This window comes from Alligator sinensis, unplaced genomic scaffold (genome assembly GCF_000455745.1).
Source record: "Alligator sinensis unplaced genomic scaffold, ASM45574v1 scaffold357_1, whole genome shotgun sequence".
Lineage (NCBI taxonomy): Eukaryota > Metazoa > Chordata > Crocodylia > Alligatoridae > Alligator > Alligator sinensis.
The window spans coordinates 2880879-2907269 of record NW_005841942.1 but is presented as its reverse complement, the minus strand read 5'-3'; the positions used below and the strand labels follow the sequence as shown (position 1 = coordinate 2907269).

The 26391-nt window shown below is 38.9% G+C and overlaps 1 protein-coding gene across 10 annotated transcripts in view; it reads right to left on the bottom strand.

The window, feature by feature from the left end:
- Positions 1-711: 711 nt before the first annotated feature.
- The window catches only part of MAP3K7 (mitogen-activated protein kinase kinase kinase 7), a 65926-nt gene continuing 40246 nt past the window's right edge, over positions 712-26391 (bottom strand). For 9 of the 10 annotated variants that reach the window (XM_014518197.2, XM_025199379.1, XM_025199376.1 and 6 more), the window contains 5 exons: positions 20333-20400; positions 11747-11861; positions 4948-5009; positions 4256-4371; positions 712-1778 (listed from right to left, as the gene is read on the bottom strand). In XM_014518197.2, the coding sequence (XP_014373683.1) occupies positions 1598-1778; positions 4256-4371; positions 4948-5009; positions 11747-11861; positions 20333-20400 (542 nt within the window). In that variant the 3' untranslated portion in view covers positions 712-1597. The remainder of the gene's footprint in view (positions 1779-4255; positions 4372-4947; positions 5010-11746; positions 11862-20332; positions 20401-26391) is intronic. The other variant, XM_014518198.2, reaches the window with a different exon arrangement.

The following is a 26391-nucleotide window of genomic DNA, read 5'->3' as shown; positions in this document are numbered from 1 at the left end:
AAGTTTATTAGATAGAAGAGGGGAAGAGGAAAACTGCAAGGTTTGTTACTACTAATATCCTGTTAAGTTCACCTAACGGTCGGGCCCTTGCAATAATTACTCATTTGAAATAAAGCACAATGATTAAATAATCAAATGTTTATATCATCTCTGGTATTTTGAGGACACAGCATCTAAATTTTCATTTTCTATTTTCTCATTACAAAATATTAATGCTACTAAAAAACACCAACAGCTTATTTAAGAAATAAGTTATGACTATGAAAAAAATCCTCATTTTTCTACCAGGTGAAATAATCCAAATAAGCATTTTTTACTGTAAACAGTCGTTATTTCTGCCAACATAATCACGACTATTAAAGATACTGACCATTTCATGCTTTGAGTTAGTTATATGCAACGCTTCTGTTATTAGTAAGGACAGCAGGCACTCTATGATGGGCTTGCTTTGAACTGTGATCAAATGACTGGAATAACTAAGATTCCTGATTCAGACCTAAGTAAATTCTCTCATTTTCTTACACCAGCTTCCTCCATCTGCATTCCTGTCTCCAATACAAGATTTTGTATTTTAAATAAATAAAATTCTCTCAGCAGCCTCCAGTTCCTTACTGAAAACAAACTGATTTACATCTATGGTGAATGCTGCCACATTTTTCAGTGTTTCAAATAGATTGTAAAAAAATATCCCAATAACTACTATAGAGGGAATGATTCTATAACCTTTATGTTCATTTGCTTTCTGAATATCTTTCTGAAAATGATGATACAGGCACAAAAGCGTTAAGCTTCAACACGCATTTGTATACATTCTAATTGGTTTCTTTTATACGAGACCTTTTTACCCAATAAATCACAATACTTTTTGCTCAGTATGATTAGATAAAACTGCATGCCACGCCCTGCACATCATCCCCCCCACATGAAAGTAAAGAAAATAATCTTTTACTTCAAATATTTTATGAATACAAGATTACAAGAAACATTTCAGTCAAAATGCAGGGTCATCAAGTTCTGAACCAATGCTGGCATCAGTTTGATTAATATTTTTCATCTGGAAAAATGCACCAAGCCTAAAGGTAAAATGTCTCACTAATGCATCATGAATTATTGGTCAAACAACATCATCTCTGCAGTATGGTACATGTTTAAATCCTGAAAATGACTGTCATCGTAAATTTTCTTGAGATGAGACACAAGAACAAAACCATTCTAAACCAGAAGAGTTTGTGTTTTGCTCTTATCGAGGTAACACCAAAAATTAAAAACAAGATCTTATAATTTAGCAGCCACTTTAACATCTGTTAGGCTAGCCTTCACACAAGGAACATGCATACAGCCACAGTTCACTGTATTTGCTTTAACTTGAGTGCCATTGATTAACTCAAGTCAATTTTCTCCCATCTTATTTGATTAACCTGTTGAACTGAATGTTCACCATAGGAAAAGGAAAATTAAATGATGTTTTAAGTGCAGCAGACAAATATAGGCATTCAGAACACACCAAGAAGCTAACACTCATCAGTTGTCAAAATAAGGAATAATAAAAAAAACAGTCTTTTGTGTGCATATTTTTCATTAGAAAGGTCCCAGTGAATCATGATGTGCCTTGCCGCTTTTGTTGCTGATTTCTGATGACCTCTAATTGTTTTTTGCATTGCTGGTAGTATGTTGAAAGACTTTTGTTTTCATCTAACAGCTTTTTATGTTCTTGCACCAGACGGGATGTGTTTTGCTGGTCTTTTTCATCCTGGTCCAGTTCTGCTATTAGTTCTTGTCTAAAAACAAAACAAAACAAAACAAAAAACAAAAAAAAAAGGATAGCATTAAAATGCTATGGAGAACAAAAACCATTCATATCTACTTGCTTATGTGTTTAGCCTCTGCTCTATATTTTCACTTTTAATCAAATTAAAATTTGTATTTCATTTATCATTATATCTTCATGAAAAACATGAAGTAATATGACAAAATCCTACCAATTTGTAATTTAACATACAGGGGAAATATTTACTCTTAAATCATAGCCACAGTCATTCAAAGCTGCAGAGCATAATTGTCTGCTTCTAAAGTCATGCTTTTTATATATAATGGCTTTTAAAATGCAATAGTATAGTGCAACTGTACAAAAATTACCATAAGTATATTACATATTTAACTATATTTTTAAATTTTATTCTTACAAGAAGAGAGGCTGTTAAATGTTACAGTGCTAGATAGAAAAAATCATTGTAGCAAGAACAAATGCAATCATATAGCAGAAATTTTATTATGTTCTGGAAAAACTAAACTAACTCTTGGAATTTTTCACATCTCTCAAAACAGCTAGTTTTCTATTTTAAGCAACTCTCTTGTTAAAATAGTGGAAACAAGAGTCAGGCAGACTATTTTCACAACTGTCTTCTCAGTTAATTGATGCAGTAAGCATTCAATATGTTTTCCAGCAACTATTTTTAGAGGAGCAAATAAACACGAACAGTTACTACAAACTGGTTTTACAAAATAGTTTCTTAACAAGCTAACTAGAATGCCTTTTTTTTTTTCTAATTGCTTATGGTGGGGGGAAAACCTTTTGGCAGGCATGCCACGAATGCCCCCTGATTTCCTCAAGTGCCATTCTGGTCACCTTCCCCCACCTGATCTCCTGCTCTGTTTTCTGCTCCCTGCCCTGTCACTGAGTTCCTCTATCCCTACCCAATGTGCCGCACAGACACTGCCTGCAGCACAGGTCCAGGTTGGCCACCCCTGGTTTATGAGGTGATGGGAGGACAAATTTGCCAGCAATGTTTAGCAATAAAATGGTAAAGAACAAAGTTAATATACTAGTTTCCAGTAAACAAAATACAGATGCGCCGTAACATTTTATCTGCCTCATCAACAATTAAGACATGGTATTATTCACACACACATATCATTATATTTTTAAAATATATATGGATAGTTTTATTATTGGTAAAAGAAAGGAATTTCACTTGTATTGATAAGAATAGAAGAACTGCATGATCACATTGCCTGGAAACGAAGGGGAACTGAATAAAACTGTACTTTATATATAGGACAAGAACCAAAACATGCAATTAGTAACTCATTTCACAGCCCATACTTTAAGAATGTGCAGAAACAATACTATTTAATGCCTTCCCCCCATAAATATGTTAATCCCAACACTGCCTAGTTTTAAGTGACAGCCCCAGGGACCAATATATGAGAAATCTTGTCCTCGGATTGCGAATGTGAAAATTAACTGAGTTACCATATTTCTTCCTTTTCTCCAATTGTCAAAGCAGAAGCCTCATTACAGAGTGCTGCTCCTGCTGCCTCCACATAAGTGTCACAGATGCCTCTGGTTTTCTGTGTAGGCCACACCAAAGAAAAACCAAAAGACAATCTGCTCTTTAAGAGGACTGAGAGCCTCACACTGCCTGCCTGCATTTCCTTGGACACTGGGTGGCAGTGGGCCAGTTGCTCACAGTTGCACTTCCACCACTTCTTGGTACATGTGACCTTTCACTGCTGCTTCCCCATCATCAAGAAATTGTCAGGAGCCAAGAGTGAGGGAAGGCAGAACACAATGGGATATATTGCAGGATGCAGCTCTGATCCAGCAATCACTTTGGCCTTTACCAAGCAATGCACTTGAGCACATGCTTAAACTTCAAACATGTTAAGAGTCCTACTGACATCACTAAGACTACCCCAGTGCTTAAAGGCAAGCATGTGCTTCAGTACTTTTCTGGATTATGGCTTAAATCCATGGGAAAGCAGCCCTGAGAAGTACATTGTGCTTTCTCAGTATATATAGCATTTAGATGCTAGAGTACAACCCAAAAACAGTTGCCAAAATGTGAAACACCTGGTAATTAGCCACTGTGCTAAAATACATTGCCCAAATAAGTACAAATTAAGCGTTAAAAATGTAAATAAACTGCTAGGTCAAGTATTATGTGAACTTAAACTGCATGATGCCTTACAAGGACATAAAACAAAAGTAAACAGTTTTTACAGGCTGTCATGAAGGGATGTGACAAAATTGTGAGACTGAAATCTCTCAACTACTTGTAGTAGCTACAAGTAGTAGCTTTATGTTCAAAAGCTTGAAATATTATTTTTCAAAGAGATCATAAATTTGGGAATGACTATCTTTTCTCTATAAGATGTTACTGCATTAAAAGAAATCAACTGGTTGCAAGGTTTATTGTAATGTACAAGGAATCTGAAAGTATGAGGTCAGAAAAGTTCACAACGTTTTACTTACTTTCGCTGCAACAACAATGCAATTTCTGTTTGAACTTTCATATATTCTTGTGCCATTTTACAGTGCTGTTCAAACACAGCCATAGATTCTTTGGAGTTTGGGCATGGTGCTAGAGGCTGAAAATAAATCAGACATGTTAAAAACTAAATCAACCGATATCTCAATAAATAGTGTGTTATAAATAATTACAGACATTCTACCAGGGTTCAGAAACTACTAAGCTTTTAAAAATAAGTGTTAAACCATACCCTGGAAAAATCTCAGTGCACTGTTGCCAAAGTTGACTCAGACTAAAAAAATCTACATTTATTGCTCTAACACATTCTCTTTCAAGGGATGATGACTAGAGTACTGTTTGACCATCCACAGAGCAAATAAAGTTTGAATGAGAATACAGCAATTTGAATCTATGACCTCAAACAAATGATTTCTTATTCAGATGGTTAAATGAAGATTTCAATTGGTTTAAAAGATCATATTTCCCTGAACTTGTTTTTAATAGCTTGATCAAATCTGAGTCAAGCAATCTCAGATTGCAGATTTTTTTTTAGCCATGTTCAAAAGTTACGCCAAAAAAAAAAACCATACATAAATAAGCATAAAAAAATTGCAGTCAGTAACAATATCATCACTTCTAGAATAATTTGAAATGAATTAAAATTTCAGAATCTAATAAAGCATATACTTATTACCTGCAACTGATGATCTAGTGTAAGATAGGCCATTGGGATGGAGTTATCCGATCCATTAGTATCTGTAACAGTACCACCACAGTTATAATTTCCGTTCAGCTAACAGTTCTTTTCTACATTAAGCACACACAAAAGTGCAATTCCTTGCAAAAATGAAAATATTATCTAATAAAACTATACATCAATAAGGAGACAGATGCATGGAAATATTGTTGTACATATCCTAACATGTAGCCTCCCACCCCAGTGCAGTTAAATGAGTCTTCAATCTCAGAACAAAGCACGTGGAAACAAAAACAAAGTTTTACATTATTTTTATACATTTATGAATCATAGTTATGCAACTCAGTTCTATGCAGCTTTTTGCATTTTCAGCCAATCTAGTCAGCCAGCCCATCTGCTGAATTCAAATGAAGACTACATGAACCTAGTCTGACAAAAAACAAGCATAAGTCTTTTGCTCAGTTATAGAATGAACTCTCTTACAATCTTTGGCAAGTTGCTTCTTTAACAACCTCTACCTTTTGGTGGGTGGTAGCCTGGGACCCAATAATCTTTCTGAAGGACTTGGTTGCCCTTTCCCAACCCTGCAGAACTATGGGACTTCTTGATGACTCCAGCTCCAGAATAACTACATATTTCTGAAATTTAAGATTTTCTTGTTTCCAGAAGCACAGTATGTGAAGAACACAGGGCCGTTACTAAGTCTTAAGAAACACAACAGTAGATTACATAGAGAAACCACTGGTCCACCTCTGTGTTACTATCAGAAGAGCACACGTTAAGAGGTATGCAAAAGAGGCGCAACCATGCCCCAAAAGCACTTCCCGTAGAATAGTTGTAGAAAAGAAACTAAGGGATTGCACCTCCAGGGTGGATTTGATTCAAATCATTACTTAAATCACGATTTAAATCATTTGTCAGGAAACCCTAATTTAATAACAGTTTTTGACAAAAAGTGCATTCTTATTGTTTGATATAGCCGTAATACATATTATTCACAACTCAGGGATAGATGTAGGTTTCATTTTTGGAAGGTACACACTATATGTTTCAAAGCAGTGATTTATTTTGATATTTTTCAGATTAATTTTGCAGCTACATCAGAAAACTAAATTATTATTTGGTTATTTTATTTACCAAAGCTAATTGAAACGGATACTTGCGAAGTCATTGGGAGGTGAACTATCTTCAATTCACTAGGGTAATCATGGATATTTGGGGCATATTTTTACTATGCTGTATTACGAGGACAATAACAATAGTCACTAAAAACAACAAACATTTAAAAATTGTTTTATTCCACTAAAATAAGCTTACGTATTTCCGATATTTTTCTTCAACAACATGTATAATTGTTTTTAACAAAACAAGCATATGTATTTTTGAATTTCTAATTATTGCCATGATAGGTTTTGCCTTCTACCATACCATTTCCTTGCTAGATCTCAAATCAATGGAGAGGCTATACCCAGAAATTTATCCCTCAAGGCTTCTGGACTATTCTGCTCAACATGTTTCTCTCTTGCTTCTACTGCCCCTCCCTCCTTGCATTTATCTCCAGACTCCTCCTCCTTGCCCAGATCTACTCCACCCACAACAATCATCTATTCATTTAACTTTAAACTTTGCACTTTTAGAGAGAGGGAACGGCTCGATTCTGTGTACATAACCTTCCAGAGAGACAATACGGCTAATGGGTAGGTAATCAGGTATCTTATTTCTCATCTCCATATACTGCTGTTAGCAAGGATATTATCTCTGGAAACACAAATCCACAGTTTGAAAACTGAAACTAAGCATCACAGAGATGCTTCATGGGATCCTCTAGACTGAGCACTGAGTCTCATTGGGTCAAGTGGTTTTCTTTAATCTTTACTAATCTACAGAGGAGCCCCTGGGAACCCCATAAGATTGGACCCCTAATATAGTCCATGTCCTGTTGTGACCTATTTATAAAACTTTTCTAAAAAGATTACATAAATATATGGTCTCAAATAGTATATAATTAGAAGTTATAATCACTATTCTATTATGACATCTTTGAGCTTCAACATATTTTAAATTAAAAGTATCCTTATATTGGTTTATTTTTAAAAAATCATTTAAAAAAAATCTGATTGGTATTTTTTTATTAAAAAAAACTGTTTATTTTTATCCACCTGGATTGCTTCTCAGAGACAATGCCATATCTAACAACTTCCAAAAGGAAAAGGAAATAGGAAGGTGGAAATGGAGAAAGGAATGTGAAGTGTCTGTTAGAAAAGGAGACTGGAAAGTTGTGGAGAAGAGCCTATCAAGATTCAGGGAGTCAATTACCAAAAAATTTAAACTAGTGTAATCCAATATTCTGTTTGGAAAATTCTCCTCTACAGATAGGTGATCTCCACCTATAACCTTATTACAAAACTGAAACTGCTAATTTGTTCATTTGGGTCACAAACACATCAATACATACAAAATTATCTTAAGCATGAGTGATTATCCTGAGAATTTCAGTTTGAGTAGTCCAATATACTATGTAATAGATTCATCCTCTTTACTTCTATTGTTACTGTAAAAAGCAGGAACTTTGCGATGAGCAATGAGAGATATCATAATTCAAGGCAGTGTATCAGACTACCGGAAGTCCAGTGGCTCAATACACTATAATGTGTTATTGTCTGCACAGCAATAATAGCATCTCTCTGAGGGATGTCTGGGAGACCCCTGTGCTGCTATATTCAAGTAGCGATCTTTCTATGATTTGTGTTGAATTTGTCCAATATCCTTGTTGTTTTGTTTTAGTATGGAGGTTGCGTACCTAGAGTGTGCATTCTCCCCAGTGTCAAAAGGAATTAAACAAGCTTCCTTGCCGAGATACAGGACCTCTACTTAACTTCGGAGGTGCACATTCCCACCAGGGGAAATGCCCTGCTGGACCTGGTCCTGGCCACAGGCAACGACCTGGTGAGGGGACTCCAGATTCTTAACCACCTGGGTGACAGTGATCATCGCCTGCTGGAATTCACCATCCAGCGCAGGGTGTCAAGGGCCTGCAGCAAGGCAGTAGCCCTTGACTTCAAGAGGGCCAACGTCACTGAGTTGAGGAGATTGGTAGGAGAGGCACTGGGGTCCTGGAGAGTAGGGGAACTGGGTGCCCAAGATGAGTGGTCATTCCTTAAGGAGACGATACTCAGAGTCCAAGGGGTGACAATCCCAATGAGAATCAAAGAGGGCAAGAGTGCTCAAAAGCCCCTCAGGCTCACCAAGGGCATTCGAGAATGCCTGATTGCCAAAAAGGAGGCGTACACCCAGTGGAAGGGAGAGGCTATCACCAAAGAGGAGTATACCTCCATCGCTCAGGTCTGTAGGGGGCTGTTAGGAAAGCTAAGGCAGATATGGAACTAGGGCTAGCATCAAGGACAACAAAAAGTCCTTTTTTAAATACACAGGGAATATGAAGAAGGCACCGGGTAATGTGGGGACCCTGCATGATATGCCAGGCAATCTGGCAGTTGCACTAGAGAAAAAAGCAGACCATTTTAACAATTTCTTTACCTCCATTTTCTTGTGCAGGGACTGGGACTCCCCCACCGAGATTCAGGACGGACTCAGGAGAGACTCCGCCAGGCCTAGGGTCAGGGAGGACCGAGTTAAGGAACTTCTGGAGGGGCTGGACGTGTTCATATCAGCAGGTCCAGATGTTCTCCACCCCAGGGTTTTGAGGGAATTGGCAGGGGTTATTGTGGGGCCCCAGCTTGGCTTTATGAGCACTCATGGTGCTCTGGCCAGGTGCTGGATGACTGGAAGAAGGTCAATGTGGTCCCCATCTTCAAAAAAGGGAGGAGGGAGGACCCAGGTAACTATGGGCCCGTTAGTCTTACTTTGATCCCGGGGAAGCTCTTTGAGAAGATTATCAAGGAGTACATCTGTGAGGGGCCAGCAGCGGGGATGATGCTCAGGGGCAACCAGCATGGTTTCATTAGGGGCAGGTCCTGTCAGACCAACCTGATTGCCTTCTATGATCAGGTCACAAAATCATTGAACGCAGGTGTCGCGGTGGACTTCAGGAAGGCCTTTGACCCCACCCCATTCTCATTAAAAAGCTAGGCGACTGTGGCATTGATGCCTACATAGTCAGATGGATTGCAAATTGGCTGAGCGGTTGCACTCAGAGAGTGGTGGTGGATGGATCATATTCGACCTGGAGGGATGTGAGCAGTGGAGCGTCCCAGGGCTTGGTCTTCGGGCCTGCACTGTTCACTTTCTTTATTAGCGACATGGACGAGGGGGTGAAAAGCACCCTGTTTAAATTCACACACGACACCAAGGTTTGGGGTGAGGTGGGCATGCTAGAAGGGAGGGACAGGATACAGCTGGACCTGGAAAGGTTACAGGGATGGGCAAATGAGAATAGGATGGGATTCAATACTGACAAGTGCGGGGTGCTGCACTTGGGCAGTAAGAACCAGCAGCATACCTATAGGCTGGGGAACTCTCTTCTCGAAAGCACAGTGGCAGAAAGATCTTGGAGTCATTATCAATTCCAAGATGAACATAGGCCGACAATGCGAGGACATGGTCAGCAGGGCTAAACGCACATTGTCGTGCATCCACAGATGCATCACAAGCAGGGCCAAGGAAGTGATCCTCCCCCTCTATGTGACACTGGTCAGGCTACAGTTGGAGTACTGTGTCCAGTTCTGGGCACTGCACTTCAGGAGGGATGTGGACAGCATTGGGAGCGTCCAAAGGAGGGCCACTTGCATGATCCAGGGACAGCAGGGCAGACCCTATAAGGAGAGGCTACGGGATCTTAACCTGTTCAGCCTTCACAAGAGAAGGCTGAGGGGGGACCTGGTGGCTGTCTATAAACTTACTAGGGGGGTGACCAGCGGGGAATGGGAGAGACCTTGTTCCCCCAAGCGCCTCCCAGAGTAACAAGGAATAACGGCCATAAGTTGTTAGAGTGGGTTCAGACTAGACATTAGATGGCACTACTTCAGTCAGGGCGGCTAGGATCTGGAACCAACTTCCAAGGGAAGTGGTGCTGGCTCCTACCTTGGGGGTCTTTAAAAGGAGGCTTGACAATTACCTAGCTGAGGTCGTTTTTCTCTCTTGCCCAGGGCAGGGGGTCAGACTGGAGGATCTGCATGGTCCCTTCCGACCCTATATCTATGAAATCTATGAAGCTTTATTTTAAGAACACATTTAGTATGCACACATCTGTGCATTTACACCTCCCCCCCACCCTCCCATCTTTGCTTTTTAACTGCTTTATATGATCTACTCCTATTTTTTTCTTAGATGTATGTTTCCCAATTCAAAATAAGTTGTGAATATGATTTACTGGTTGTCAACAGATAAGGAAGGTAAGCTTAGTTTACTATTTTATCACAGAAAATAAATGCTAAAAATCCCATTGCCACTTAAAAGTGGTAATTTCCTCTTCACCATATTTCATAACAGGAAATCCCCAGTGACACTCATGCAAAATGTATACAATGCTTTACAAAACAAAATTTTGGCTACATTTTCTATAAAACACCTTCCAATATCTTGTGTATATACAAATATTTTACAAGACCATAAAAAATTATAACATAGGTGTAATTTTTGCAGGGCTGAATATGCTACCCATATTCATCTTAAGTTGGACCTCTAGAAGATCCATTGTTCTGTAGGGTTGGCACATCAGAAAGATTATTGGGTCCCAGGCTACCACCCACTGCCTCTGAAAGGTAGAGGGGGGGTATACTAGAGCTTGTTAAAAAAGCAACTTGCCAAATATCATAAGAGTTCTATGAAATCTAGGATGTGCACGCACTGGTAACACATAGCTTTGTTATCCGGCACCCACGGGGAATGGAGGGTGCCAGATAACAAAATATGCCAGTTAACTGAGCAGCCCAAACAGGCCTCTTTGCCTGTTCAGGCTGCTGTCTGTCCTGCCATGTCTGGGGTGTTGCTGCCCCTCCCGTGGGACTCGTGGGACAGGGAGTGGGGACTCGCACAGGCTGCTATGCTCCAGGCCGTGGGGGCTTGGCAGCACAGGCTGCTTTCCCCCAGGCCATGGAGACTCTGCAAAACCGGAAGTGCCATGGTGGGCACCTCTGGTTTTATTTTTCCCTTACAAGCCAGCATGCTGGTTAACAGAGCATGCTGGCTTGTAAGGTGCTGGATAAGTCAGCTTTTACCGTCCCATGCAGCTGCTGTCCTGCCTCTTGCAGGGAGTGGGGTGTGGGAGCCGAGGCCCCCTACCCTATCTGGTCCTTGGCACGACCTGCTGGGAGTGGGCTGGGGGAGCTGAGGGCAGTGCTGCTGACCTCGTCTCCCCCACCCTCTGTCTGGTCCTCAGCGCGGCTCTGGAATCATGGCGGTGCTCCCACATGCTTAGAGCACTCTGACTGCTGTTTCCGTCAGCCAATCAGAGTGCAAATAAAGTGAGACAGACAGACAGACAGACAGACAGACAGACAGACAGACAGACAGACAGACAGACAGACGTAGGCTTTTATAATACTAGAATAATGTTTCAGGGTGTTTGACAAATGTAGTAGAGAAAATTATGTTAAAAAAAGTTCTGCATAATATTTGATTTATAATAGCCTATAGAAATTAAATACAATCTATAAAAAGCAAGATACAGGGTTAATACTGTCTGCTTAAAGAACTTATATACTCAGTGTATGAAATGCAACAAAGATTAATGACTAAAAGCAATTACTTGATTTTTCTTTGTAGTGTTTATACATCCAAATGATCAATTAAAAGAAACTTAGATAGGGAAAAGGCAAAAATGAAGAAAAAGTATCACCTGTAGATTCATCAGGTGTCCATGGAAGACTACGAGCTGGCTTTTCAGAGGTTGGTCCCGAGGTAGTGATCATTCTCACGCTAGGACTAGAAGACCTACTGCTGTTTCTACTCTCCTACAAAAGAAAAAAAAGAATAATTTGATTAAAGCAGCCTTGCTATATTCTCACATAACACTGAAAAGAAAAATCAAGGGAAGACCAGTTCAAGAACCTACTTTACAAACCAGTGTTAAGTGACCTGATTTGAGGAAACGTGAGCTTTCATTTCTATAGTGCCTTTTATTCTGAAATGCTTTATTAACTTTATAAGCATGTGAAAAAAAAAAGTCATCCTCATTTAAAACTTAATCCTTTAAGTAGAAGATCGAATGAAAATACCAGCAAGTGGTCTTTCACTTCAACTTGTAGAAATAAAAAAGATGAAGTTATGGAATGTTAAAGAACTATAGAATTCAGAGCATGACATTATGACTGTACAGAACAACTTTCACAACATATTTAGAAGCTGCATCAACTGAAACACCTTAACTTCATTTGATTAGAAAAATGTATACTAAGAAATCCAGTTCATTTCAGTGTTTGAGCATTAAGAAATTCAGCAACTGCAGACAGCTGGAAACATTCCTAAAGTTGTGATCATGTATAAGAGTGTATCTAAAGTTATCAAGGTGACATAATTCATCTTTAGAAAAATATGAGAAACAGATTAAATTAAAAAATGAAGGGAAAATGAATAATAATTTTTTTTTGTACACATTTCCCCTTTTCTTTCAAAAAGTGACCTTTTTCCTCCTTAAGACGCTGAGAAACAGCTTTAAGCCATCCATGTACTTCTCAAAGCACAGACTTGAAGATGGATTTTAGCTTCCTTCTGAGACTACCCTCTTATGAGATACTGAATATGAAAGATTTAAAATAAGATATATAACCTTTATTAAATAAATGATGATAATACTTCACCACTCATTTTTTGCAAGAAAAATTAAACTGAAATCGTAAGTAAATCAAATGATGTCGCTCAAAGTTCTGTTATTTTTGGGGCCATGAATCTCTCTCAATTACGTGTCTCTAAATATTTAAATTTGCTATGGTTTAAATTCAAAAGTATACATTACTTTGAAACTGGACTTAATTATGTGACTAGTTTCCAAATGTATCATACTAATTTTAGGGTTACAAGTATATTTTGCATTTTGACTTGACTGACATAAGAGTAACAAGTTTTTACACTTGAAGGATCTGTTAGTCCAAATTACAATATGCTTATCCCATTCATTGCTGGAGTTTAAGAGGTAAGAGGCAAACACCTCCCCAGAGATCCTTAAAGGTAAGCTCCCACACTATTTTAATGAAAGGTGTTTATATTATCAATTTAGACCTTCTAAAAGGTAAAAACAGGGAAATCAGAGCATCTAAATCAATCATAATCCCTTTAGAACATTTTAGACTTTGAAGGTTAATTTTATACTGTAGTAATTAAAAGGTGATACTGCACTGGGGGCAAAAAATGAATTTGCTTGCCTGTGCAATGGAGACATTTATACAAATGGATGTATTCAGCTTCAGTACAACTGATTTTTAAAAATAAAAAAAAGTTGTGAAAAAGTTTTATTTAATAAGCAATTATTTCTACCCCATCCCTTCAATGAAGCTGAACTTTTAGGTGTCAATCTTAGCAGTCATTTTTTTATGACAGTGCATTCTGCTTTTTCATTTGAAACAAATATAGGCAAATACAGATGAACCAAATTTGCATTCTTAAGGATAAAGGAGTTGCCATACTAGGTCAGACACTCATCCATCAGCCCTGTATTCTATGATAGCCCAGTATAAAATACAACAAAGGAGAGAAGAATGCATCCTGAACTGCTTCTAATTTAGTTTTACTGTATTAATTATTCTGTATATCAGACTGAATTTGTATGTCCAAAAAGAAGACTGTGTTACTTACACATTACAGAATCTTCCAAATGGAATTCTACTAACATGCTGGAATAATTGGGTTATACATTTGGAAGAATCTTAGCATGGACAGAAAAAAACCCATATTTTTAAGAGATGCATAGCCTGTATATGAAGTCATGAAATACAGTAAACAATTTCAGTGGTGTATGACTAGGAAAAGAATCTGGCTACTTGAAAGTGGCTTTTATTAGTCTATAGGTATGATGTGTTCCTGTGTGAAAAATAGTTTGAAAGTTTCATGATAAATGAATTATCTTGCTATGCTTATACTGGGATGCACCAACATAATCCCAGCATTTCTTGGACATCAGTCAGATTGTAAGCACCAGAAATGGGAAGACACTTGTATGCTCAGCACTGCACATTGCTGCTAAAAGATACTTATCAAAAAGTGATGGCAGAACCCGCCTAGCTGCATACTCCTAAAAATATGTTTGGGACTCAAAAAACATTGGTAATATACTGTAAACTTCCTGGGGCAGCCAATCACGTACCAGCCACTATTCAGACTCTAATACCTCCATCATATCTCCTGGGTGTAGACTCTCTGCCACTCTTACAAAATTGGGACCCTGATGCCCAGCTGCCCTAGACACCACATATTACTACTTTCCTTTCTCTGCTCCAGTGGTTACCTGGTACAGAATAGCTGAATTATAAATTCAGTCTCCCTGAGGAGTGGAAGCAGATGGACAGAGACTTTATAACAGTTCCAAACTCAATCATGATTTAAATTTAGCTGGCATTAAAAAAGGAAGAGGTAGGCTCTTAAAATAGATGCCTATGTGAATTTCCCTAACGCTGTTTCACTGGCATTCCTGAGGGTTCTCAGGGCTCAGGTAAGAGTCTACCACGCAGTTCAGGATTCTTTCCTTCTGCCTGCTCTCAGCCTTTACTCTAGAACACAGTCTTTTTCTTCCCTCTGAATCCAAATTCCTTTCATCCTGCCCCTCTAAAATGACTAGATAGAGATGATTTATTTTATAACATCCAAGGATCACCTGACAATCATGCCCTCACCAGATCTTTTGATTTGTTTCTATTACCTGGGGCTTCAAAAACTGGTTTTGCTCCAGACACTAACCACCTCCTTGTCCAAGGCTACTCCATGTACATGGACACTGTTTATTAGACACAGTCTTCTGGCAGAATTTCTCACCACCTTCTGCAGAATCTCTCTCAATGTGGGAACAAAAATAGAAGGCAATCAAGTCCCATATTCAATATGGAGGTTGTGTAAACTAGTGTGTGTGCTCTCCCCAGTGTCAAAGGGAATTAAACAAGTTTTATCTTAAGATCACATTTAGTATGCACACATCTGTGCATTTATACCCCCGCCTTCCCATCTTTGCTTTTTTAACTGCTTTATATGATCTACTACCTATTTTTTTTCAGGTGTATTTTTCCCCAATTCAAAATAAGTTGTGAATACGATTTAATGGTTGTCAACAGTTAAGGAAGGTAAGCTTAGTTTACTATTTTATCACAGAAAATAAAAGCTTCAAATTCCATTGCCACTTAAAAGTGGTAATTTACATGTTGAGTCTTTACATACTTCAAAAGCAGTGCAACGCACAGGTCTCCATCCTCGACTACAAGTCACTCAAGGCTGAGAAGAAGGGGATTTCCCATGCCAGGTATGTACAATCACCTGGGCTGACACCATCATGCTGATAGGCTAGTGCAGGCTATTTGAATACATAAATGGTGCTGCCCATTGCATCCTCCTCAGTGCTTACTTTTTTCCAAGTCATGGTGAGCCACTACATTAAATACATTTCTACTTTCTCTTCACTCCCGCAGCTGAGCTGTGCCTTTCTTTCCCATTTTCAATGACTGCTGTTTCTTCACCAGCCTTAAATGCCTGGCAAACATCACCAAACAGGGCCCTACACAGTTCACGTCTGTCAGCCCCTCCCTAAGCCTGCCACATGAGTGTGGACTGTAATTAGTGTGGCCCCACCCACCATGAGATGGAACTGGATCAGGTTGCCCCATGCCTCATCTGCACATACATTTTGGAGGACCCAGGATCTGTGACAAGAACACTTTGTTTCAGTCATGTGTGCGCGCGTGTTGGGGGCTAATTAGTACATGGATCCTATGGTGGGGGGAGAGGTGGAGGTATCTCGAATACACACACATACTGGGAATCGCTGAGCTGCAGAGTCACTATAGCTTGAAACGCTGTTGACTCTATTAAAACCCAGCCCAAAGAACTATGAGCTTGTTGGTTTTGGACTAGTATCAGGTATAGTTTGTATTATATATAAGTAGGTATAAAACTGTTTCTTTTTTGTATAAAATAATAATCTTTGTTCAAGGCAGGGAAATGTACAGACCAGATTAACAGCCCAGTAGGTATACCACGTATGAGGAACAGTAAATCTTGTATGTGTACAGAGTTAAATGCAATGAATTCTGAGTTCCTTTTCAATCATATTATCCAAGTAAGTGCCCTAATCACAAGCATATTGGCTATTATAGGTTATATTGCTCTCTCCTTTTTTCTTCAGACCAGAAAATCCATTCTGGACCAGAAAAATGTTCCTAATGAAAGACACTAAGACTGACAATGAAAAGGTATTTCATGACAAATTCCTTACGAGGTCTGATAGCCAGTATGCTGAATTTATCTGCAACTTCACTGGCAATAAATACAAAAGTGTTGAAAAGAGGGGTTTAAAGGGTTGGGTGTGAACTATTAGCAGTGTTACTGCTGATTGCCAGGGATGCAGGTTTTTCATTTGCCAGAGAAAGACACCAGAAATTGCAGGTTTCCCCTTGCAGGCTAGCAGAGTTTTAGCTTGCAAGAGGCTGCTATGGGGCTGGGGGGAGCAGGAGGAGGATGATCAGGGAGGAGGCACACTGCCTTCACCTTCACACTGCTAGCACCTTGGGAGGAAGGCCATGGGTCTACCCCACACTATGGCCTGGACAACACCATTGCTCCCCTCAGGCCATGGCTCTGCCCTGGAAGGGAGGTGAAGTGGGAGGCAGCACAGGCAGCCTGAGGAGAGGGGTGGCAGCTGGCCATGGTGTGGGGTACAGATGCAGCCCAGCATGCAAGTGGCTGGCAAGAGAGGAGGTGAGGGCAGCGTGGCCCCTCCTTAGTCCATTACTTCTCATGTGTGGCTGGAAGCACTGTCATCAACGAGTCTCAGTGCCCTGCACTGCCCTCCTGTGCCAGGTCCTGCCTGCTGGGCTGCAGATGCAGCTGCTGCCTGTGCTAATCCTGGCCAGGCTGCAGCCCCACGCCTGCTGTGAGCACACATCTGGGGGCCATGTGCCCACCCGTCCCACGCATTGGGGGACTGGGGGCAGCAAGTCAGGAGTGAGGGGCTGGGGGGCTGTAGGCTGGGAATTAGAGGCACCAGTAGGGCCAGAGGGCTGCAAGTCAGGAGTGAGGGCCACCAGCAGGGTTGGGGGGGAGGGTGCTGTGGCTTAGGAATGAGGGGTAATAGCAGGGGCAGGGCACTGGCATATCAAGGCTGCTCAGTGCCACAAAACAGTGGTTGGGGCGGAGGGGGGGGGGGAAAAGAGGGGGAGGATAGCTGCAGCTGGACCCACGTCTTGGTGAGTGAAGTTGGAGCTTTGATTTTCCATGATAAAAAACCCCAAATCAAATGCCAAAATATATAGGTATTTAGAAATTATTTTATTTTACTGATTAAGGCATTGGTAGGCTTGCAAATTGGTTTAAAACTAAATATATCAATAAAACATTGTGTTCAACTGATACCTATATATATGGTGTTTTGGGGTATATATGAATTTGGGTTTTTTAAATTGGAGAACCTGGGATTTTTAAACAAAACCAGGATCCCTGCTGATCAGTAATGAAAGCTATGTGAGAAGGAGCATAAGGAAAGACTGGAACGCAGAGAAAAAGGATGCTTGCAATGACAGAAGAGAAAGGCAAGGGATAGTTCACACTGGGAAGGATAATCTATATCTGGTATCAGGCACAGGAGAGATAAAGTAAACTGATCAGAGCACTGTATACTTCTAAATTTGTTACAATAAACTGCTTTACTTGTGTAGCAGGATTCTTGCAATCATTATCTTGAATATTTCATTAAAAGATTCAAGAACAGTGAGAACTAAGGCTGCCGCCACATTACTAGTTAATTGTGTCTTAAGCTGTAACAACCATGAGTTACAGCTTAAGACACAACCTTGTTTAATGATGCCAAAGCAATTAATGGCATCATAAAACAAGGAATAAGCCACAAAGTTATTCTAAATAATAACTTTAAGGCTTGCTCCTATCACAACATTAATTGAATATGTGGCCAGGTGTGCCTCTATGACAGAGCTCCATCGACTGATGGAGCTCCCAACTGTGGGAGCGCATGGTGCTCTATCCTGGGCTCCCCCTGAATCAACAATAAGTTACAATAGGATCTGATGTTTGATCTCACAATCATGCCTCCTGCTACGCATGTGTGACATGGCAGGCGGCATGATTGTGTGGACTGTGCATCAGATCCCATTTTGCCTTTATCATAGAGAAGTACGACTGGAAGGGACCTTCAGAAGACAAATCCAACCCCTGCCTCAGGCAGGATCATTCCTATCCAAACCATCCCATATAACCGGAATCTAAACACTACATACATAAGAATACCCTCAATCCTGACACAACAGAGACCTAACACCCTATCCTGTCACTGGTAAAGCAGGGGAACCATGGCAGGCAATGTCCTGCTTCTAATGTTGACAATATATGTTCAAGAGGTCCCAGATAGAGGGCCACGCCCAACGCTACAGAGGAAGGCAAATACCCCCACAGCTCATACTAATCTGACCATGGGGTAAAATTCCTTCCTGACCCCAAATATGGTGATTGGCCTGACCCTAAGCAGAGGGGCAAGACCTTTTAGCCCAGGAATCTCTGGTCTTGTTCCTAGCAGGAGAATTGGCACACGCCAGTTGGAGTCCACAGGCTTGGCTGTAGCCAGCATCCAATGCCTCTGGGGAGGCTTAAAAACAGCCTGACACACACAGCAGAAAAGGGCAGGGAGTGGTGGTGGGGGAGGTGGAAACAACCAGCAAAGCCCAGTAGCAGGGGAAATACCCATGGTACAAGAGGCATAACTATGCCTAGATCATCCCTGACCAGTGGCTGTCCAGCCTCTTCTTGAACACCTCCAGTGATGGAGAGTCCATACTGCCTCAATATTCTATCTGCAGGGATCTAAGAGTTATTTAAATCCATAAATAGCCTTTAATTCTGTATTACAAGTTAGCGTTCGTTTCAGTAGATCTCCCTCTCTTCTCTCTCACACACACCCTCAAAAACAAGATTGCAAAAGCATGTAATTTACTTATATGGATAATGCATGCAAGATGACATCCAGAGTGTACTTCCCATGCCATGTGAGTTTACTGTATCTGCTTATCTTGCATGCTGTGCTTTGATTCAGACTTGTAACATTCAATATTTATAAAATAAATGAAATGAAATTCAGATTCTGAATTTCAACTCATTAGGTTGGAGGAGGTATAAGAGAAAGTAGCTAAATATTAAGAACTATGAACTCCACATTTTACTTTTTAGTGTATCATCCGAAGATGGTGGGAATGAATGAGCTTTCTTCTGTCATCCTTGGTCAAAGGGGTTATTATTTGGCAGGAATATAAATAAAACAGTGATTCTCAACCAGGGGCCTACAGCACTCCAGTCATGCTGTGAAATCATTTTAAGCATGTTGTGAGGTGCTACACAATATTAGCACCTACAAGATTACCACCTCTTTTAGGATTACTACACCAGGCTCTCTAATATTAAAAGCTAATTAATCTGATTAACACAGGGAACTACTATTTTTCCATGTCCAAACTTTAGTGGCGCTACAACAGAGCCTTACACTAGAATCTTACCCTAATCATCAGACTGAGAGTTACTGAAACTGGGAAGTTAGCAATTAACCAATCAAAACAAAGTTGATGCATCATTAACTGTACACTTTGTTAATTTGAGATGTTTGTAGTTTAATTTTATTATTTCACAGTATGCCACTCTATCTGTTACACCACAGCATCTGGACATCAGATACAAAACTAAGCTATTAATAAATACTCTGTTAAGATAACAAAAGCTTAATAATGAAGCCACACTATATTTTTCAAGTGTATTATATTTCTCAATAAATGGAGCTATTTAAGTTTGAACCTGAATATTATGATGAAATGTGTTATTAATTTTTGATTCTGTGCAGTATAATGCTATGATATATGCATTACAATTTCTTGACAAACACAAACCACAGTAACAGTCTTTCTGCATGCTTACGGCTTGTGACCACCATCCTTTGTAACACCCATTTTAAGCCAAATTATGTGACAGTCACACAGGCAAGTTTTTTTTGTTTTTTTGTAAATAAAAATTACATGTGCTGGATATGCGAACTGCAAAGAAGAAACTTCTAGCTTCAGATTTCTTTCATAAACTACCCTTTCAAATTTTATTTTAGACGCAAAACAATCAAAAACCACAATTTCTCAAATTGAACTATGCCTAATGGCATAAATCCTTTCTAGAGCAGCATCTAACCTGAAATTTTAAGAGAGTAGTTCTTTCTAATAAGAAATCATATGGTAATGAAAGATTTTACCTGATTGGATTCTGTTCCAGCAACACTAAGGTCTTGAATGGATCTACGCCTCTGTTGTCCGTTTCCTGCTAGAAAAAAAAGACAACACAAAACAATGAAAACTGCTCAGGAACAAAATAAGAAGGGTGCGACTGTTGCAGCAGGAGGTTGGAATTTGTACAAATCCACAGAGAGAAAGTTGAGGGGGGTGGGGGGAGGAGGAGAGAGAGAGGGACAGCTGCAGAATTTTAACTCAAAAAGTGCTGGCCTGTCAACAGAAAGTGTATCCTAACACAATAATCACTCCTACCACATGAATAGTTTTTGCACTCTAACATCTTCTGTCACATGTGTTTGAGCAGGCTTAGTACTTGGGGGCAGGAGCTGATGACGACATCTATTTCAAGTGCGTTACGTTATGGGGATTTCTAAAGCAAGACTGCTAAGATAACACGCTGCCAGCTCCAACCTGTTGGTCTTTTTTAACATACTGATGCAGCAACACACAGCAAGGCCTTCTGACTGCATTATATTCCTCTCGCATAAAGAAAAAAAGGGGAAGTGTTTATGTCAAGTCTTTTACTTATGAGCAAAACTATTTCTTATTGTCACATTCTGAGAACTAGGAAAGAAGGCTGTTCTCCATCTAAGTCACTTTTTTATATCAATCTACTAAGCACAATGCTGTAATCCTCCTTCTTCTCCTTACACCTGTTAGCAATTATCCACCACTGACAGCTATATCAAACAGTTTAAAATTTAACACTGCCAGTCGATCAAGGAAATTTTTATGAAACCAAGTCTCCATTAGAAATAACATGGATTATGCAATAGAATTTCTTTTGGTGCTTTGCTTTTTTATTAACATGATTGTTTACATGGTCTCTTGAGATGACAGGTCAGCTGTCCAAAAGGAAACACCAAAACGTTTTGAGTAACAGCTGACAATGCTCAAAATTCTTGGTCTCGGGTCTGCATTACGTAACTTCTGCTAGTGGGTAATGCTTGGAACACATACTATAACAGTTGCAGTGCTGAACACTTATCACAGCTCCCCAGTCAATCTTTTGTAGTAACAAGCCGCAGACTTTTTTAAACTTACTTTTTTATTTGATGTAATTTCAATGACTTAGAGGTTTTCTGGACATAGATTTTAATTTGCACATCAATCAGAACAAAAACACAACTAATGTATCTTCTATATACACACTGTTTAAGAAATCACAGATTATAACATTTAACTAAATCTTCCTACTACTGTAATATGCCACAGGCCTGTGGATTTTAAAAATAAACTACCAAAAACCAAAATACGAAGTTGTCACATTAGCTTTACCAAACCATGATGTGGCATTATAATTTTATAATCGCTTAAAGTATCAAAGGGAAAGAACAGTTCAAAAGTTCAGGAAAGAGACAGGGAAGTCTAGAATTGGAGTTATGTTCTTCTGACCAACCATAACTTTGGTTATAGGTGTCCGAGTGACTCTGGCTTTGTTCAGATCATGAACTTACCACGCTCATCAGCGGTGCCCAGAAATGTACCAGACTGCCCTGCACAGACTGTTTCCTTAAGTGGATGGTGTGTGGCTATACTGAGCTAATTAATATCAGGGCAAGCTAACTGGCAGTATCACTCAGGACTGACAACTATCTTACATTATTGTAAGGAGATTATACTCCTTTTGGTTCTGCAGCCAGCCTATGTGGAGCATTGCAGCATGTCTGAGGGTGTTCCAATTGGACAAGTAATTAGACCAACATGGCTACAGCCAACATCCCTAATTAGTTGAGACACTCTGTGATCTAGGTGTAGGTTCAATTTTCTCCATCTGTAATTTGGGAAAATAAATACTTAACTATGTAAGAAAGATTGCTATTAGACCTAAGGAGTGTTTGTAAAGCTATTACAGATCCTTAAATGAAAGTACCTTGTGAGAATTATTACACTCCTGCATTTTAAATAACTATTTAGCCATATCAAAACAAAATTATACATTAATTGAAAAATTATGCTCCTCTAATATTTTATCTAGCTACCGCAACTCATCTTGGTACTCATGATACAGATGATCCACCCACGGCTGATCCAACAATTATGTTTGCATTTCATTCAACAGCACTATTCTAAAATTAGCCTGGCTGAAAGAAGCTTGCAAAAAATATCTGGAATTCTCAATTCAGATTAGCAACATTTGTGAATTTAAAGAACCCAGCACATGTGCTCCTGAAACATTAGACTGTGGAAGCCAAAAAGTTAAAAAAAAATAAACAAAACCCCCAAAACCAAACCAAAACCAAAAAACGCCCCCCAACAACCCAACAAAAAAACCCAGGGTGGGGTGGAAGAAAAAAAAAAAAAGAATACTTTTGGGGACAAGACAAAGGGAGGGGATTAATAGAACCGTAGTGAATCTATGCCTTTAGATGAACAGATTTCAAGCTAACACTATGGAGGCAAAAGCAAGCTGTACTACAGAATGTCATTTTAATTAGTATAGCTACTGCAGACAACTGCCAAACAGATCAGACGAAGCAGAAAACAAAGACCGCAGATCAACAAATACTTGTTGCTCCAGAATCAATATTGATGTTATTTTCAGTATATGAACATCAGAACATGAATGTTCCCTTCATTTTAAATAATTATTCCTGGTCTACATATCTTCCACTCCACTACTTCCAATTGATATGGACTTTGTTCATAGCTCTACATTTATTTAAAACTGTTTTTTTGGAACAGACTTTTTAGGGTAGAAAAAATCTTTTAATAAGAGACCTGGACAAAAAAAAAAGGAATGAGATTACAACAGAATGTATAATCAGAACCTAAGAATGACAGATATAATGAATGGTTCAGTGGCATATTATGTAACATAGAAAGTTAAATAAAAACAGACTGTTGACCAAAAAATATATGTATTGCATATGTTGAGAGATTCACTTAGGATTTCATGGAATGCATATGGTGTATTTTCATTGGTCAATGCTGTCACTAACAAAATATAAACTTAAATGTAAGGACAAGTCTAAATAATAAATAATTATATTGATTGTTTACTGCAAAATATTTGGATGCCTAGGAACTCTTCTATCTATTACTTAGTTTGTTGAGTCTCCAATGTATTTGTCGTCTTCATTTTTCCAACCCATTTTATTCTTTTCCTTTTTTTTCTACCTGTTTGCCTGCCTTTTCCTTTCTCTCATTCCAGTCTTTCTCCTCCTTGGTGTTCTTTTATCCCATTTCTTCTTTTTCTTCTCTCTCCTTTCACTCTTTTTCCTCTTATTGCACTGTATTCCTCCCTGCAATTTAACTCTCTTCTCAGTACTTTTTTCTTCATATAGCTCACCGCCTTATCACACTGTACCTTCCCCAGGTGAATGGCTTCTCTCAGTCTCCTGCCTCTTTGTTGCAAACTCTTACACAAATTTTCTCTGCCCATAACATTTAGAGCAGTGCTTCCTATTCTCAAAAAAAAATTTTGCACCCTATTGTCTATATTTGAAGAAACAAGCCACAGACAAACACTAAGCTCCTATTCAACACATGCAGCTCCCATTCAACAATCTAAAGCAACTTATTCTTGTGTTTGTGCAGTTTGTTTTTCTTACTAGATACCTACAGCCTCCCCTAGTTCTCTCTCTGGCCCTCTCACCTCCAAAAGCTCAAATATGCAAGCAGTCTAGTATTCCTCGTTGTCTTCTACAAGCAGTTTGTTCATTTAGGTCTCCATTCACCCTATATGCAAAACCACTATTGCCTTCCCCACTGACTCTCTTGTTCTCTCCTAACGTGGCTCTCACCCCTGTTTCCACTGATCCAACTTTGACCAGTTCTCTTTCTTATTTTTTGATGCTCAGATTCTCTTCCTTTATTCACGCTCAGATGCACCTGCTTTTGTCAAAATAGTTCACAAACTTAGATTAATTTAGGTGTTCCTGAGTAATATACAGACACTATAACCCCCAACCATAAAAAACAGTTTATATGAAAATGGTTTATATAAAACACTGAACAGAGATGCCAGTGCCAGAAGGTATAGTTAGAAAAAACAGTATTCTCCAGAAGGAGAAAGTCAAAAGTCTTGCTGCTTTTGATTACTTATCTTTATTAAGTTCTCTGAAAAATATAGTTTAAATACATGATTTAAAAACATGTATTTATTAAATCTCTGATGATCTAATTGTTTAAAAATATTGATTTGCACTGCTTATGCCTGCATCCTAAAATAAAATGTTAAGAACAAAAAGTGCATTTTACACATTAACCTAGTTATGTACACACTGGAATATCAACTACCTAAGATGTTAAATTGGAAATGAGTCATGACAAACCATTTTACTACTGAGTTAGCTTTATGTAATAATGTAAAATCAAAATTAGCTTTATGTAAAATCAAATTTTATGAATCTGAAATGTCAGTGTCTTAAATGAAATCTATACTCAAACAAGGTACTTACAAATGTTGAGGATGGAAAAACATTACATATCTGTACCCTGCAAACAGTGGCTTGATGGGCTATATATTGCTGACTGTTGCTCTAGATCACTTTCCCCTTCTCCCCTTTCTACATCACTATTACATTTGCTCTCTCTCAATCATACGGTACCACTTGGACTTGAAAGATCTGTGAAAATATTTGCTTTCTGATCTGTGATTTCATGGTAGTTATTTCAGAATTCTGGCATGCGGATTATCTGCTTCCTCCCCAAGCCAGAGCTGAGTTCGGTTTCCAGCTTATTCCCGTTTCCATATCCTCATTAACCATGACCCTCTGCATCATTTCTTAGTGGCAACAAATACAAAACATTCCCTAAGATTTTGGGCTGTATCTATAGTACCTTTAAATGTCTATCCCACGCTCACTGCACAGTCACCTATCTTCTTCTGTCTTTTAACTTTGCTATTTGTTTTAATATTCTTTGCAAAATCTAAACTAAAAGGGGGCTTTTTGAATGGGATGCAAAATAAAGTTTGGCTAACTACTTGTGGTCAAGTTCCTCTGAAAGGTTTATTTGAATAACTGAAATATCTGAAAACTTTCAGACCTTTTCCCAAAGGGTCACATAAGGATATTCTACCCTGGAGAGGACTGTATTTCAGTGGTTTGCGAACAGATCTGTACGTCTAGTTTATAAAAAGCTTTTGGCTAAGAATTATTCAAATTATATTGTTATTAATAATCTCACTAAATACCTCAAGTGGAGGAAATCTGAAAAGAAAAAGAAGTAAAGAAGCAACTATTTTAAAAGATTTAACCGGCCAAAGCCTTTTTCAAAAGGAAGAGTGAGGGGAAGAGAGAGTAATAAAAGTATGTTGGGGCTGCCATCTTGAGGTCTTCAGTGGAAAACCTAACTGCACTGCACTGTAACAATCTGCAACTCAGTATTTCTTAAAGATGAAGGAAGTAAGCTGGAATTCAAGCTTTTTTTTTTGCTTCACCTTTATTTCAATTACCCAAAATGTACTCCAGTATACTTTTTAAATAAAATTAAAAATATGGGCTGAACTTTTAACATAACAGAGTTATGAGTATGATGCCGTCATATGTCAAAGTAATCTCATTCCCCCTCTTTGCCTCCAGTTGGCCTGCAAAATCCTAAAACCAAATCATGATTCATTTTTTAAATTCTAATAACTCATCTGGTGAATTAGATTTAAGTGCTCTGTGGCTGCTCTCTACCAGTACACACAATCAAGCCTTTCCAGCAATTTTAGTAATCAGAAATAATTCACTGTTGGCTGAAATATAAATTCTGTAAATTACTGACTTTACAGGTGCTTATTTGTTATGCAAATAAGTACATAGAGGTATAACGGCATAGAGTTTTGTGAGCTTTATAGCAACACATTTTGGCACTGTGTTAACAGATCTTAAGTGTTTCTGTCCCTGCAACTTTCATTCTACCTTCCTCATACAAACCCACTAACATTTTCATTCATAGCAACAGGTTATATTATTGGAGATCTAAAAATTTAAATCTACACAGCACTGCCATTTCATATATAATAATGTAAAAGTGATATGCAATACAGATTTCAGCAAGCAACCTGCTTTGCATGCAGTTTTAATGAGAA